We start from the raw sequence: 14895 nt of genomic DNA on the forward strand, positions 1-14895 counted from the left end.
GGGACCCCTTAAAAACCACGGCCAGAGGAGGCCGTGGACATGGAGACTCGGCTGGCACCGTTAGCGCTCTCCCGGCTCGTGAAGGAGCCTTTTTAAAGGCTACGGATCGGGTGCCGGGGAGAAGCGTGGTGCTTTGAGTTCTCTGCTATCCCTGCCGAGCGCAGCCGCATGCCATCCGGCGGAGAGCGCTGACTTCTTCTATTGAAAATTTGGATCTAAAGAAGAACCCGTGAGTAATTGGAATATGGACTAAAAAAAAAAAGGGATAAATTTTTAAAAATTTGGAGCGAACGGGGGAGGCGGAAAAAGGAAGTCAGCCCACCCCTAAATTGTAGAAGAGCCAAAACAAAGGACTGGACAACTAAGATCGAGTGTAACTTTATTTCGCTGAATTAGCAACTTCGCGAGGGAAAATTATAAGATTGAGCTGGAGGAGAAAAGTGGAATTGTTTTAAAAAAGCAACCCCCCCCCCCGGAATCCCTGGAGCGATTCGTGAAACTGCCTGGAGAAAAGCAATGGAGGTTTTGACAGCTGTCAAAGAGCTGTCAAAAAGGAAGATTAAAATAGAGACTTTGTTATGAGGACTTTGCCGGTTACATTTGTTATAAATTGAACATAAACTGTTTCAAATATGGGCTAACAAGCTACTTGGACTGGTGGATGTGATTCTGGAAGGGAACTTTGCTACTGTAATCCATCTAGAGGAGCTGAGGGATATTGCATGTGTTTTTGACAGGAAACGTGAACAGTTGAATGGAACTTTTAATCTCCTGGGAAACTGCAGGAATGGAACATTATTTTGTCTACAGAGGTCTATACACTACAGGAAACAATGGAACTATTTGTTGGAAAATGAAAGGAACATGATGCAATGCTTTGCTCCTGAATAACAAGCCTCTGCAGAGACACTAGAAACTTTTGGAAAAAGAACATTTCTGTGGGAGAACAGAGAAACAAAAAGGAGGAGAATGATTGACAAGAACAAGGAAACAACAAGAACTGGACAGAACTGGGAGAGGGAACATTTGGGATATCCAGGTTTGACAAGCTTATGGAAACAAAATTGGAGTTTTTACTCCTGGATATAAAAACCTGGATAGAAGAAATGGGCCCCTTTTTTGATAGACTCCTCCTATGATTGGACATTCGTAATTAAAGACTGGCAAAGAACCTGAGGGACATAGTGTAATGTGGGAACTCCAGGAAGATATTAGAAGTAGAGGGATAGGTGAAACGCAAAGGGGAAAGAGGGGAGGGAAAGTTGGAATCCAAAGGTTGTAAAATCACTACTCATATTTATTTTATTTCCATCTGTACTATGTTTGAAAGGGGGGAACCCGTGGAAGGGAATAGATCGATCTTAGGGGATGGGAATTTGGATAAATTGGGTTATTGATGATGAGTGTAATTTGGGGATAAGAACTTGTTGAATTTAATTGCTTATTTGGAAGATTTGGAACACAAGAGGGGGTAGGGAGGGGAAGTCCCTGGTTATTGGCAAAAAGTTTATAAATTGGATTTAATTTGTTTTAATTTGTTTTAATTTGGAAAACCTTAATAAAAATTATTATAAAAAAAAAAGAAAAGTTCACTGTAATGTGAATTCACACTGGCTCATTTGTGCTATATAAACCCTTGCACTTCATTAAAAAGGGGAAACCGATTGTGAAGAACAATGCAGAGGAAAAGCTGGGACTGAGGCAGGGTGCACAGGGAAATGCAAAACAGCACAAGCAAACAGTGTAATAAAAATGCAAGGCCTTGAATGATTGACTGGAGTTGATGCACACCATGTCAGCGATTTTATGTACGTTTACCTGGGAGCAAAACTCACTGAATTCAATGGGACTTACTCCCTAGTAAATGCGCACAGCATCAAGCAGCTAGCCTCTTTTCATGCGCAACAACTTAGTGGAAAATAAAGAATGGCATCTCTTTGATCCTGGAGGAGTAGTACAGATTCTACTTACTCAAAGCAAAGCCATGACATTTGCAGCCCAACTTTAAGTATAGTGGTGCCTCGGGTTACATACGCTTCAGGTTACATACGCTTCAGGTTACAGACTCCGCTAACCCAGAAATAGTACCTCGGGTTAAGAACTTTGCTTCAGGATGAGAACAGAAATCGTGCTCCAGTGGCGCGGCAGCAGTAGGAGGCCCCATTAGCTAAAGTGGTGCTTCAGGTTAAGAACAGTTTCAGGTTAAGAACGGACCTCCAGAATGAATTAATTACTTAACCCGAGGTACCCCTGTATGTCTATTTCGAAGCAAGTCTTGCTTCAAGGGGGCAGGCTTTCCAGAAAATGTGTTTTGGATTGCAGCTTTAGTTGTGTAATAACAACAACAACAACAACAACAACAACAACAACAATAATAATTTTACTGCCCATCTGACTGGGCAGCAGTGTAGCATCATCTTCATGTATATCACACACTGCACCTTCAGGCTAAGTACACTACTTGAAATGTGAACCGACTCAGGGGCTCGTTTCACTGTTAAAAAGAATGTATTTAATACCTGCACTAGCCAGATACCATCCTTCGTATCTTCTACCAGCTCATAGAAGTGCATTTCCCCACTGAAGTTTGTGCTGGAAACAGACTCAGAGGCTTCCTCTTCCTTGAGAGCAGAATAAAGTTCGCCTTCCATCAGGTCTCCTATGTAAACAAACAAAGGAACACTCATTACAGTAAATGCCAAAGGTCGCAATTGCCAAAAGGATTCCGGAACAGCAGCAGAATAGATATTGTTGGGAGACGGCTAAGTACTTTTTAAGAGGAAAATCTACAAACACACAACATATGCTGCTTATAATGCAAACTCCAAAGTGATAAAGATTGCCAATACTTTCAATTTGAGTTAAAATGTCACTCAGTTGCATAGTGGGGGAAGGTCATGTAAAATCCAATTAGTTGGAACACCTGCTCAGAAATATTTATTTTAACTTCAATTAAAGCAGACCAGGAAGCGGGTGGCACTGTGGGTTAAACCACAGAACCTAGGACTTGCTGATCAGAAGGTCGGCATTTCGAATCCCCGCGACGGGGTGGCTCCGTTGCTTGGTCCCAGCTCCTGCCACCTAGCAGTTCGAAAGCACATCCAAGTGCAAGTAGATAAATAGGTACCACTCTGGCGGGAATGTAAACTGCGTTTCCGTGCGCTGCTCTGGTTCACCAGAAGTGGCTTAGTCATGCTGGCCACATGACCCGGAAACTGTATGCCGGCTCCCTCGACCAATAAAGCGAGATGAGCGCTGCAACCCAAGTCGTCCGCAACTGGGCCTAATGGTCAGGGGTCCCTTTACCTTTACTTAGCAATGATTAGCGATATAATATACCCAAAGTGCACTCAAACTTGAATGTTATTATGTGGAAGCCCCATTGTGGGTACTGGCCCATTAAAAAGCCTGCCATCCCAAATTCTCCCACTTCTACTAGCTATACCACCTCTCGTTTGAGCTGGTGTCCTTTGGATCTACAAGGTCCATGTCACAATTTATCCATTTGCAACAAAGGCTGCCCAGAGTTGGAGAAGTCAACACAGCGTTTGGATGCCCCTAGCATGTAATGCGAAATTCCCTCTTTAGCCTGAAAGCTACAGAAACGCAGCGGGAAAAGAAAGAATCTGCATGCAGGTCCTTGGAAGGGGTTGAATATTATGGCCGAGCTAAAATAAGGGCAGTGTGAGCATTCTGCAAAAAAAGAAAACAAAAAACTTTCTACTGGAAAAATATACCCCACCTAATTTTGGTGATTCTTTGCAGGAAGCCCTGAAAAATGGAGCAAACAGGTTCACTCATTGAGAGTGAGTGTAGGAAGCACTGAAACGTTTAACAACTGACCATTTTCTCAATATGAAGCCTCAGTGCTTCTTTTAAGCAAGGATTTATTTCCAAGGCAATCATGTAATCCAATCTGATAATCAAGGTGAGAGCATCATATCACTGGGACAATGTAACTGCTAGCTGGTTAGGAACACTTAAGCTCCCCGCTCCCCCCACCCTTTTAAAAATGGCAGCAAACTGTTCGGGAAAGAGTGTTTTTTAAAAAAAGCCAAGAGAGGAGGTGTTCATTAAACTTCTCCCAAACCCTGCTTTCTGCCTTAAAAATGTATGGGGTGAAAATTCAACATAGCTCCAGTTGGTTATTTCATTGCAGGGATAGGTGCCTGAGCCAAAGCCAAATATGCTGTATAAAATTATTGCACACCTATCAATCCCAGCTATTCCATGACGCTTTTACAAACGTTGGTGGATAAATTCCAGAAGAGAAACCAACCTGTAGGAGCAAAAACTAATATGGTGCTTAAGTGCTGAAATATCCTATTTTCATGATATGGGACGATCTGCTTTTTAAAAATTTATTTTTTGACAATAGCATACCTTTTATAAGATGCAAACGCTTAAACTAAGTCAAAGGAGAAAAATGCACAACCAGATCTTTGCTTGTTTTCACCAAAGCAATTCCTATTCAGTTTGGTTAAAAACTGGCTCTCTGTTCCATAGAAGGAACTGTGTCGCTCTTTTCTGTTCACACAGGCAACTTCTTCCAGCTCAAAACTCTCTTTTACTTGGAAATAAGTCTCACTAAGACCCGTGGGGGATAGCCACATGCAAGTATGGTGTTTCAAGAGCTCAATGTGCACTAAAAAGGGACACAGGTGGCGCTGTGGGTTAAACCACAGAGCCTAGGATCAGAAGGTCGGTGGCTCGAATCCCCGCGACGGGGGGAGTTCCCATTGCTCGGTCCCTGCTCCTGCCAACCTAGCAGTACAAAAGCATGTCAAAGTGCAAGTAGATAAATAGGTACCGCTCCGGCGGGAAGGTAAACGGCGTTTCCGTGCGCTTCTCTGGTTCGCCAGAAGCGGCTTAGCCATCCTGGCCACATGACCCGGAAGCTGTACGCTGGCTCCCTTAGCCAATAAAGTGAGATGAGCGCCGCAACCCCAGAGTCGGCCACGACTGGACCTAATGGTCAGGGGTCCCTTTACCTTTACTAAGTCCCGTGGGGGATAGCCACATGTAAGTATGGTGTTTCAAGAGCTCAATGTGAACTAAAAATATTTCCTTCTAGTCTCATTTAACTTAAGTCTGCAAATAGGAACATTAAATTTCTCTCTCAAGGTGTCCTTTAGGATTCTGTATTTTGTTTGGATCATCAGTAGTTTCCTCTCTTTACTTTTCTAATCTACTTCATATCTTAGCCATTTCTACAAAGGAGCCGTTTCTTTTAAATGACCAAATTAGTTTCAGTTACAGATAGGTAGTCGTGTTGGTCTGCCATAGTCAAAACAAAAAAAAATTCCTTCCAGTAGCACCTTAAAGACCAACTAAGTTAGTTCTTGGTATGAGCTATCGTGTGCAGGTGTGTATCTGAAGAAGTGTGCATGCACACGATAGCTCATACCAAGAACTAACTTAGTTGGTCTTTAAGGTGCTACTGGAAGGAATTTTTTTTTGTTTCAAATTAGTTTCATTCCAGTAGTCTTCTGAGAGCTTCCCTGCAACTCAATACATTACTAACTGTGCAATACCGTACACGCCCACTCAGAACTATGCCCCATTGAGTTCAATGGGTTTTACTCTCAGCTGAGTATAGGATTGCAACCAAAGTGCTTACCAACCTCAGGGTGACTGTGTATGCATTGACATTTCAGCTCTTAAAAGAAGATGGGAGGTTGGGGTACAGAACGAAGGTGCTATTATACTGAGAATTATGGGGAGCAAGAGTACGGCCATAGTTGCAAGACATGTCAAAGCAGAAGAATGTCAGCTAGATAACTTTTCATTTTCTTTCCAAGCAAGGACGCATTTCAACTGGTTGAAGATATCTTCTTAAAGCTCAATGTGCTTTACCAGTTGAATGTATGAAGACAGAAGGGGAAGCACCACTGAATTTAATGGAGCTTACTCCATTACTGCAATCGGGATTGCAGTCAATCTAATCCTAATTAACTGGGCATTATGCTACGTACCAGGGACGCGGGTGGCGCTGTGGGTTAAACCACAGAGCCTAGGACTTGCCAATCAGAAGGTCAGCGGTTCGAATCCCTGTAACGGGGTGAGCTCTCGTTGCTCGGTCCCTGCTCCTGCCAACCTAACAGTTCGAAAGCACGTCAAAGTGCAAGTAGATAAATAGGTACCGCTCTGGTGGGAAGGTAAACGGCATTTCCGTGCGCAGCTCTGGTTCGCCAGAAGCGGCTTAGTCATGCTGGCCACATGACCCGGAAGCTGTACGCCGGCTCCCTCGGCCAATAAAGCGAGATGAGCGCCACAACCCCAGAGTCGGCCACAATTGGACCTAATGGTCAGGGGTCCCTTTACCTTTACCTTATGCTACGTACCACAGCTTGTGGGTGTATATTCATTTTATTATACCATGGATCAACACAGCTTCCTGCACATTTTGAGTCTCTGTGGAGGCACAGCTAATGGATCCTCTTTGGGTGTGTGGCTGTCATGCCAAGCTTCAGGACTTTGAATATGGTAGAGTGGATTTATGAGAACCCCAAACCTCTACTATTCACTTTCACCAGATTCAGATGAACCAAAACAGATTCAGGTGAACCAATGCGTGGGATTAGTAATGGACTGGATGAGGGCCAATAAACTGAATCATAGAATTGGAAGAACCCCCAAGGATCATTTAGTCCACCGCCCTGCAATGGGGCAGAGATAGTGCTAACCCAGGCATAGGCAAACTCGGCCCTCCAAATGTTTTTGGACTACAACTTCCATCATCCCTAGCTAACAGGACAGGGATGATGGGAAGTGTAGTCTCAAAACACCTGGAGTTTGCCTATGCCTGGTGCTAACCATAGATCAGATACAATTTCCTTGAGATGATCTCAAAAGGCTGAGGATTTCGATGGTTGCACACTGGTTAGCATAAAATAAAGAGTTGTACAAGCAGGTACACAAAGCAATTAGCCAGTCTTACTCATTTATTCTCACCTGGCTGCACTTATTACTGTTTGGCGGACCAAAGCATTTATTCAACCAAAGAGCACCACTGTTATTATCTTTATAGACATATGACTTTCTGAAGGTGTTAACAGTCAGGTCAGAAATATGCTTACAATAAGGTATTTTTTATAAGATGTTTGTTCTGAAGCAGCCAAACCTTCAACTTCTCACTCTGCAAACAAAAGCTAACACTGAGGCAGACCTTCGCCATGCATTTCTCTGGCATTATTTTACTTCCTTGAATACATAACAAGGCCTTGCTTCTTGTTTGAAGCATATAATAAATTAATCGACAAAACAGCAATCCTTTCTTTTCTGAACAATGTGTTGCACGAAAGATACAATCTTAATACACACCTACAAGAGAGTAAATCTCATTCAGCTCAATGAGGCTTACTTCTGAACAAACATGCTTAGAATTGTGCTTTTTTAAATTACTTACGCACACCTGCTTGCATCAAGGCCAATAAGATTTACAACCAAGGAAACAAGCAGAGAATCTGATAGCCAGTATCTTGATAAACTTGTGACCTAACTTGTTACCCGGCCTAACAAAATGCCAGGCACTTTCTGATCAATGTAGAAGATATTTCATGCTAGTTTTGGGTGCACGTCAAAACAGCACATGCCACATTTCAAATTCTGATTCTTATCGGCATGTCTTAGATAAAGCCAGATATTACATCATGGTTCCTGATGATTTTCATCTGGACAACTCCCCCTGCCTCCCCCCAATCTCTCTGTTCTGTTGTATATTCCATGCTAGCCTGCTGCTGCCCTGTGCTTCTTCAAACATTGCCACATTTAAGCAATTCTCCATAAAAAGTTGGAAGGCATTCAAAGCGTGAGGTCACATCTGAGATTATTAAGCACATTTATTTAGTATTACTCCTTTCCCCTGCACACTCTGTATGGCTGTACACGATAGAAGTTATTGCAATATAGATGCTTAATAAAGAGGGGGGGGGGGAACGTATTCCAAAAGTTTAAATGCCAGCGAACTGACATTTTTTTCCTTACCTGATTTCTCAACCAGTTCCCTGACATCCTTCTTTTCCAGAAGCCCCGAGTAGCCGAGCCCCCTGCACTCCAAAATGGTCTTCAGCTTCTTGAAGCTGAGCGCCACCGGGTCCACCAACTGGGTGGCGAAGAAGCCCGTCTCGTACCACACAATGGCTTCAAAAAACCTGGCCAGGATAAACAGGACCAGAAAATAAAGAAGCAAGAAAAACAGCTTCAGCCACATCTTTCCTCCGCGCGGGTGGGGGGGGGGGGGCTCCTGACTCTCTGCGGAGAGAGTCAAGTCAGTCCTACAAAAAGAAAGAGAGAGAAAGAGAAATGTCTGGAGGGAAGGAAAAAAAGATATCCACATACACAAACAACAACACAACCCCCAGTTTGGTTGCTCCTGTCAAAGAGTCCCTTTCCCATTATCCCCTCATTCTTATGAAAAGACACAATGGCGGTGGGGTGGGGTGGGGGGTGGGAGACAGGATAACACCCACTCGCCTAGAGGGAACCCGGATATGGGGTGGGGATGTGGGGAAGAAGAAGAAGAAGCACCCCCTTCCATCCAGGGCACCCCATCATTTTAGGGAGGCGGTGTGGAGGTGGGAGTTGGCTATTTGTGGGGTGCTGAGGAGAACCAAGTGAGAAAGGTCTCTTAGGAGGGCGAGGAGGCGGCTGGGGGGGTGGAAATAATTTGGGGTGGGGTGGGCTCGCCCCCCCCCGCCAGGAAGCCATCTCCATCGGGGGGGCACCAGGCGGGGTGGCGCTGGTTTGGGGGGGTGGGAGAAGGCTTCAGGGGGTCGGGCAAGGACGGGGCTTTCGGTCGGCCAAGGCGCCGCCTCCTCCTCCTCCTCGCTTGTTTTACCCCGTCCCAGGCAGGCAGGCAGGCAGGCGGCGGCCCTACTCGTGTCGGGGCCGCCGCGGGCTGTGCTGCTCCTCCTGCTGCTGCGCTCGGGCTTCTCGGCGCGCCGTCGTCGTCGCCTCTCCGCGGCGGAGCAGAGCCCGGGCCGGAGGAGACATAACAAGTGACGTCGCGCAGCCGCGGCCGGCAGCCGAGGGAGGAGGAGGAGGAGGAGGAGGAGGAGAGGGAGGCGCGACGGTTCCGCCAGGCCGGGGTGGGGTGCGAGAGGAATCCTGCCCAGGCTCCCCCCAAGGCGGGCTCAGCGCTCGTTTACCTTGGGAATGTCCATGGCAGGCGCGCGCGCGCGCGCAAAGGCCCAAGCTGGGCTTTCCCCTCTCTCTCCCCCCCCCCCCAAAAAAAGGATGCTGCCTGCCTGGGTTGGCTTTCGCCCCCGCCTCTTTTCTTTTTCGGAGGCGTCCGCTCTCTCGCAGGTTTTGGCTCCTCGGGAGAGAAAGTCGCGCTGGGTTAGGTCTGGGTGAAACGGGCTCCCCCGGGGTAGACTCTGGAGCCGCTCTTGGAGGATTTGTGTTGGGGTGGTTTTTTCTTCTCCCCCCAAACTTTGGGATACTTCGCCAAAATTTGCACCACCCGGCGGGAAGAAACGTGTGCCTTCTGTTTGTGAACCGGGCCTTGGGAGGTCCTCGAGGTGAAGGCAGTGCCGGATTTACTAAACAAGCTATAGCTTGGGGCCCCACTCTCTTGGGGCCCCCCAAAAAAATTAAATGAAAAAAGTAATGTTAATATTTGTTGTTGTTTAGTAGTGTCCAACTCTTCGTGACCCCCTGGACCAGAGCACGCCAGGCGCTCCTGTTTTCCACTGCCTCCCGCAGTTTAGTCAAACTCATGCTGGCAGCTTCGAGAACACTGTCCAACCATCTCGTCCTCTGTTGTCCCCTTCTCCTTGTGCCCTCCATCTTTCCCAACATCAGGGTCTTTTCCAGGGAGTCTTCTCTTCTCAGGAGGTGGCCAAAGTATTGGAGCCTCAGCTTCAGGATCTGTCCTTCCAGTGAGCACTCAGGGCTGATTTCCTTAAGAATGGAGAGGTTTGATCTTCTTGCATGCAGTCTATGGGACTCTCAAGAGTCTCCTCCAGCACCATAATTCAAAAGCATCAATTCTTTGGCGGTCAGCCTTCTTGATGGTCCAGCTCTCACTTCCATACATCACTACTGGGAAAACCATAGCTTTAACTATATGGAACTTTGTTTGCAAGGTGATGTCTCTGCTTTTTAAGATGCTGTCTAGGTTTGTCATTGCTTTTCTCCCAAGAAGCAGGTGTCTTTTGATTTAGTAACTGCTGTCACCATCTGCAGTGATCATGGAGCCCAAGAAAGTAAAATCTCTCACTGCCTCCATTTCTTCCCCTTCTTTTTGCCAGGAGGTGATGGGACCAGTGGCCATGATCTTCCTTTTTTTAATGTTGAGCTTCAGACCATATTTTGCGCTCTCCTCTTTCACCCTCATTAAAAGGTTCTTTAATTGCTCCTCACTTTCTGACATCAGGGTTGTGTCATCTGCATATCTGAGGTTTTTCTTAATTGTATTTCAGTTGAACAATCACTTCGATAAAATACATGTTTTGTTATGTGCAAATGGCTTTGGATGCTTATTTGGTCCATAAATTACCATATAGCATATATTCAACACAAAAAATAGCGACAATTTGTTGTTGACACAGGACAGCTGGACATATAAAGGGCCCCATTACCTTCAGTAGCTTACGGCCTCATCAAACCTAAATCTGGCCCTGGGTGAATGGTAGTATACAGATTGAATAAGTAATCCTTCTTGTTCCTTTTTAACCAGGCCTTTGGTTGATCAGATTTACATCCTATGCCCTTTTAAAATGTGTGTTTGCGGGGGCGGCTATTGGGTTATTGTTTTTATTTTTATTACATATTTTGTGTTTTTACACCCCACCCCCCAGCTCCTTCTGGTTGCAGAAGGCACTGTGATTTTGTAGTGCAGCTAAGTGGATGAGACTTTGCATGTTGTAGGCATTTAGGTCAACTGCCCTGGGGTCTTCAGGTGAATGGTGGTATACACATTTAATAAATATAACAACAACAAGAAAAAGAAGTCTTCCCACTGTCTTTAGAAACCTAGTTACAGAAGGTGTGAAATTTTGTAGTGCAGCTTAGTGAATAATAAGACTATGCACATTAGTACACATAAACCTATGGTTTAGAAATGGAGATTGGTTTATGCAGCCCAGCTCCCCATAAAGATCCCTTGAGGTCCTCTATCGGTCAGAGAAATAAACAGCCAAAAATCATGTATAAGAACTACTACACTTGTCATTTGAGTTCTACTGAATCTAAACAGGGTGTCCTGCAGAGCAGACGCACCACATGCTCATTTATTTTCAGTGTGACATCACAATTTATTTGATATACACACTTCTGAGTAGACTTGGTTAGCTATGAACCGAAAAGTCCAGAATTCAATTTCCTCTCCAAGTCACCTTAGGCCAGAGTTGGGAAAACCTGTATCCTTCAGATGTTGTGTTTCAACTTGGCCGTGGCCAGTGAGAAAAGGTGATGGAAACTGAAGGACAACAGTGTCAACAGGTTCCCAATCACTGTAGCCTTACCTGCACCATCTACAATATGGGGATAAGAATACAGATCTATCTTACAGGGTATGTGAAGCACTGAAAGTACTGTTAAAAGATGCATGCATTTGCCACCAACATCTAGAATGTCCAATATCCAGTATCTAAAATGCTAATAGTTTCCCAACCCATTGGGATATTGGCAATGCTATTTTTCAAGAAAAAGAGGTGTCGGAGCTCACCACAAACACCTCCCTCATTCTCTTAGAATGGCAGTGGTACCCACCTGAGAGAAGCTGCACCTGAGTTCTGGCGAGTTCCAGTTGGAAAAAAAGCCCTGGATATTGGCAAGTGACAGGGTCATGGACTGTTTTACCTTGAAATCATCTGGTGCTATCAACATTTTGCATGAACAGGCTCTAGGCTCAGGAAGCCAGGAATCTGTATTCCTGTATTCCAGGAACATTGCTGTATTCCTGTATTCCAGGAACATTGTTAGGTAGGATTACTTGCCTGCAATGCTTTTCAGTTTTTGTTTTTCAGTATGCTACTCAGGGGTTGGTCTAAGAGTGTTCCACACAATCATACACACACACATATTCTAAAAAAAGACACCTCTTGTGGCTGCAGCACACAGTTTAAATGAATCCATCCCTAGGTAGTCTCTCATTAATAAGAACTTCCTTCTAATTAAAGGGGGGGGGAGAAGATGCTGATTGTGCATTTTATTTTATTTTGTTTAAGCTGTTTGGAGGTCTACTGTCAGGCGGAAAAGCGGGATACAAATATTTTAGATTTTATTTAGAGTCCTGAGAACTTAAGCTACAGGTTTTGACTCAGATGACTGGGGCAGCCCAACAGCAATTTAAAGTTCTGTGGATCAACCTGCCAGGTGCAGGTGTAATTGTAGCTGGTTTACCTGTGCAAAGAAGTGCTCACACAAGTAGTCTTTAGACTGCAATCCTATACATACATTACTAGGAGCACATAAGTAAGTTGGTTTAGGATTTAATCAAACCTTGTGTGAGAATTTTCAGGGGAGAATCAAAGGCGTTGGCTTCTTCTGCAATGGTAAAAAAGAAGTTTGCATCCCTTGCCAATCCTGCTTTCGCCTCCAGTCGATATTCCTCACACCAGTTTATATGCCAGGCCACAATGTTTCTCTATTACCAGGTCTTTGGCTGAATGAACATTTTGTGGGCTCTTGAATGTGTTTTTGGGAAGGATGTTAATGGTTTGTTGGTTATTTTATTATGTATTTTGTATTTTCATTTTGTATTTTTATGCTGTGATGTGCTCTGTGATCTTCTAATGAAGGGCAGTATACTAATTTAAGAAATAATAAAAATATTAACAGTCCCCTTTTGCGTATTTTCTAAAGAGCCATGACAGCATGTAAAGAATAACAAGAAGATACAATCTTTGCCAGTATTTATACATTTGTAAAAACGACAAGAACGAAATTAGGAGCTCGCTGGGCAGCTAAGAGTCCCAGACGCAGAACCAACAGATTTAACACAGCTCACAGATAAACAAATAAGGGGGAATCACGTGACGACCTATACGTAGCGGACGCGCGACGGAAGTTGGAGCCATGGCAGGAAGCCCCCCAAAACGCCACTTCCGCTTTCCCTATCTGTTTACCTATGACATCTCATGGTAAGCAAACCCGCCCCCTCCTCTCCCCACCCTCAAAAAGGGTGCTGCCTGATTCGCCTGTTCAAAGAGGCTGCTTTCATACAGGCCCTGCCCAACCTGTGTTTATTGAGAAATGACAAAATGCTTGTTTAGAAGTCTCAGGAAGGCTTCTGAGAGGAAACGACAGTCTGAGGTGTCTAAGTTGCTGCCTGAATGCACTTCGACTGCTTTCAAACGGTAAAAATAATAGACTTATAATACAGACTTACACATATCTTCTAATTTCCGAGTTCCCTTTAGCGCCTTTTTTTTTGTCTCGCTGAGATGGAAGTGACAGTTGTCGATAAAAAAAGCGGAGAACGCTGTACATACACAGCATTCTATATATATATAGACTCGCCCTAACTGACATATCCCTTCCCCACCTCCAAGTTGGAATAAGACCTACATTAGAAAGTGCGAATTGCTGTCTTCTCAAGCAGTGCTTTGAAGGAGTGAGTGTGATAGGAATTTTATGGTCTTAGATATATAGTAATGTTCATAAGTGCACCAACCAAGCACGTACATAGATCAGCACAGGAGGGCCAACCTGGAACCATTTTGATTCCTAAACTGACCAAATGATTTCTCTGCAAGGTCAAAGTGGGAAACCTCCCCAATGTCTCTTTCCTCACAAATCCTGCCTTAAGGGCACATTTAAGATATGAACAGGGTGTGAGCTTGCGAAGTGGCCCAGGAACTAAGTATTTATCACTACAAAAGAATGGCCAGGCTCCCCAGACAATCCAATCAAGTGACCATTAACAGGTAACCTGCCAGACAGGAGATAAACAACAACAGGAGAAAAACAATATTCAAATTTCTGTTTTAGACTGCCTTTCCGTGAGGTAGGTATTATATAACTGGGGGGTGGTCTTAGGTTACACCCCTTCTGTGATGTATGTATGATGTTTTTGGAGGTGGTCTTCAACTACAGGGTGGCAATTTCAAAAGTCTTTATAAGGCCTTGCACACCATTTTTCTGGGTCCCTCCTCCTCTCCTGTGTGTGAGGGGAGCACCCTGTTGCAACAGATCAATAAAGATCAAGCTTACTAGCTGCTTCGCTTCTCAATATTCTCTGGTTGGCCTCTGTTATTCTCTCCTACCAATAGGGAACCTATGTAAGGACTCTATATGGGCTCTAGGATACCCCAAAAGGGGAAAGGGCAATTTTTGTTTACAACACGAGGGAGAGCCTAGCGGCTTATTTCCCTCCGCTTGAGCTCTTACTGAGCTTCCACTTCCGCCTCGGGAAAACCAAGCAAAGGAACCCAGCAACTTTCACCCTCGTCTGTGTCGGCGCACGCGAGCTCCTCTGCACCTTTTTCCTACAACTACGCGCGCGCAAGCCTTGCGCAATCACGCGGGCGCTCCTCGAGGACCCCGCCTGGGCTGCCTCGAGCAATCGCCTGCGTCGCAGCTCCAACCTTCCGTAGGGGAGGACCCCCCCCCCCTCCTCCTCCTCCCCCGGTCCGTCCGGCGCGCTGCCTGCAAAAACAACAAGCCAGCCTCCCTCACACGGCGCAGGTTCTCCTCGGCCCGGTCGGTGGGGCCTCCGCCGTCGTCCGGTGGGGCCAAGGCCGGGCAGCAGGGGCCTGGGGTGGCCGGTCGGCCGCTCGTCGGGCGGAAGAGGCGATGGACCAGTGCGTGACGGTGGAGCGCGAGCTGGAGAAGGTGCTGCAGAAGTTCTCGGGCTACGGGCAGCTGTGCGAGCGGAGCCTGGAGGAGCTGATCCAGTACGTGGCGGGGCTGCGCCGGGAGATCCTCCAGAGCGAGAGTATGTCCGTA

The 14895-nt window shown here is 45.6% G+C and overlaps 2 protein-coding genes across 6 annotated transcripts in view; one reads left to right on the forward strand and one right to left on the reverse strand.

Moving 5' to 3' along the window:
- The window catches only part of LOC310830003 (charged multivesicular body protein 3), a 41630-nt gene extending 27195 nt beyond the window's left edge, over window positions 1–14435 (reverse strand). The window contains exons 1-3 of one of the 4 annotated variants that reach the window (XM_083709351.1): window positions 14294–14435; window positions 7987–8308; window positions 2520–2659 (exon numbers count right to left, since the gene is read on the reverse strand). In XM_083709351.1, the coding sequence (XP_083565477.1) occupies window positions 2520–2659; window positions 7987–8212 (366 nt within the window). In that variant the 5' untranslated portion in view covers window positions 8213–8308; window positions 14294–14435. Of the gene's footprint in view, window positions 1–2519; window positions 2660–7986; window positions 8309–8839; window positions 9121–14293 lie in introns of those variants that run through there. The other 3 variants (XM_083709350.1, XM_083709349.1, XM_083709353.1) reach the window with 3 other exon arrangements.
- A 62-nt stretch (window positions 14436–14497) lies between these two features.
- The window catches only part of RMND5A (required for meiotic nuclear division 5 homolog A), a 35800-nt gene continuing 35402 nt past the window's right edge, over window positions 14498–14895 (forward strand). The window contains exon 1 of one of the 2 annotated variants that reach the window (XM_083709689.1): window positions 14498–14884. In XM_083709689.1, the coding sequence (XP_083565815.1) occupies window positions 14743–14884 (142 nt within the window). In that variant the 5' untranslated portion in view covers window positions 14498–14742. Of the gene's footprint in view, window positions 14893–14895 lie in introns of both variants that reach the window. The other variant, XM_083709690.1, reaches the window with a different exon arrangement.

Source organism: Podarcis gaigeae, assembly GCF_964106915.1.
Source record: "Podarcis gaigeae genome assembly, chromosome: 13".
NCBI classification, from domain to species: Eukaryota; Metazoa; Chordata; class Lepidosauria; order Squamata; family Lacertidae; genus Podarcis; species Podarcis gaigeae.